The 1,272-nt window shown below is 40.6% G+C and overlaps 1 protein-coding gene across 1 annotated transcript in view; it reads right to left on the reverse strand.

Annotated features, from left to right (window-relative positions):
- CPSF3 (cleavage and polyadenylation specific factor 3, 73kDa) overlaps positions 1-1,272 on the reverse strand; it is a 64,725-nt gene that overhangs the window by 48,620 nt on the left and 14,833 nt on the right. The window contains exon 7 of the mRNA XM_011960980.1: positions 331-359. Coding sequence (XP_011816370.1) covers positions 331-359 — 29 coding nt within the window. The remainder of the gene's footprint in view (positions 1-330; positions 360-1,272) is intronic.

The following is a 1,272-nucleotide window of genomic DNA, read 5'->3' on the forward strand; positions in this document are numbered from 1 at the left end:
CTTGGCACACGCCTATAATCCCAGCTACTCAGGAGGCTGAGGCAAGAGAATAGCTTGAACCCGGGAGGCAGAGGTTGTGGTGAGCCAAGACCACGCCAAGCTAAGATAGTGCCACTGCTCTCTAGCCTGGGTGACAGGGTGAGACTCTTATCTCAAAAAAAAAAAAAAGAATATATATTAAATATTTGGTACACTTATATTAAAACATTATTATTTATCTGAACCTAAAATTTATGAGTTGTCCTCTAGTTTTATTTGCTAAATCTGGCAATCCAATTTGATAGTGGCAACATTGTTTCAACTTCCTAACTTCTCTGCTCTTCATCTTACTGGTCACAAAGACTTGGACTTCAAGACTTCTAAGGACAAATTTGACTTGCAGTTAGGAAGGAGGACTAATCAAGATCAAAAGACTGAATCAGATTTGGATTTGGGAAATTCAGCTTCTAGAAGTCCTATCTGTTACAGATTTGCTTTTCATCTGGGGTCATTTCTTCCAACTTTCCTTCTGTTTTCCTTTTCAGTGTGACAGGGATACTATTTTTTTCTCCTCCTCACCGAGACGGCAGAATAGAGAGGAAGAGGTAAGATGCAAGCGTTTCTAGTGCTTCACACAGAGGTTACATACATGCAAAGCACCCATTTTTATTATTTGTTTTTTTGTTTTTTAGACAGGGTCTCATTCTGTTGCCCAGGCTGAAGTGCAGTGGCACAATCTCAGCTCACTGCAACCTCTGCCTCCCAGGCTCAAGTGATCCTCCCACCTCAGCCTCCCAGGTAGCTGGGACAACAGGTGTGCACCACCATACCCAGCTAATTCTTTGTATTTTTTGTAGAGACAGGGTCTTGCCTTGTTGCCCAGGCTGGTCTCAAATTCCTGGGCTCAAGTGATCTTCCACCCTCAGCCTCTCAAAGTGTTGGAATTAGGGATTACAGGCGTGAGCCACTATGCCTGGCTGCAAAGTACCTTCTTTTCTTCTTTAATAAGAGTGCTTTTCCCAAATAGATCACAGAATGTGAGGTAGAAAGGATCATTAAGTACAAATGTATGCTAAAAAGTAACAACCATTGTTCCTCTTATTACAAAAAGTTATACATGTTCACTGAAGTACTTGTAAAATGGAGAAAAGCAGAAAACAAAAAATATCACCCATATTCTCACTATCCAGATTTAGTATCTTTTCGGTCATTTGTGTGTGCATTTTTTACCTAACTAGGATCAGAGTACATATAGGTTTTTTTGTTTGTTTGCTTTCAGAGTCTCACTCTGTC

This window comes from Colobus angolensis, unplaced genomic scaffold, assembly GCF_000951035.1.
Source record: "Colobus angolensis palliatus isolate OR3802 unplaced genomic scaffold, Cang.pa_1.0 Scaffold53, whole genome shotgun sequence".
In the NCBI taxonomy this organism is placed as follows: Eukaryota; Metazoa; Chordata; class Mammalia; order Primates; family Cercopithecidae; genus Colobus; species Colobus angolensis.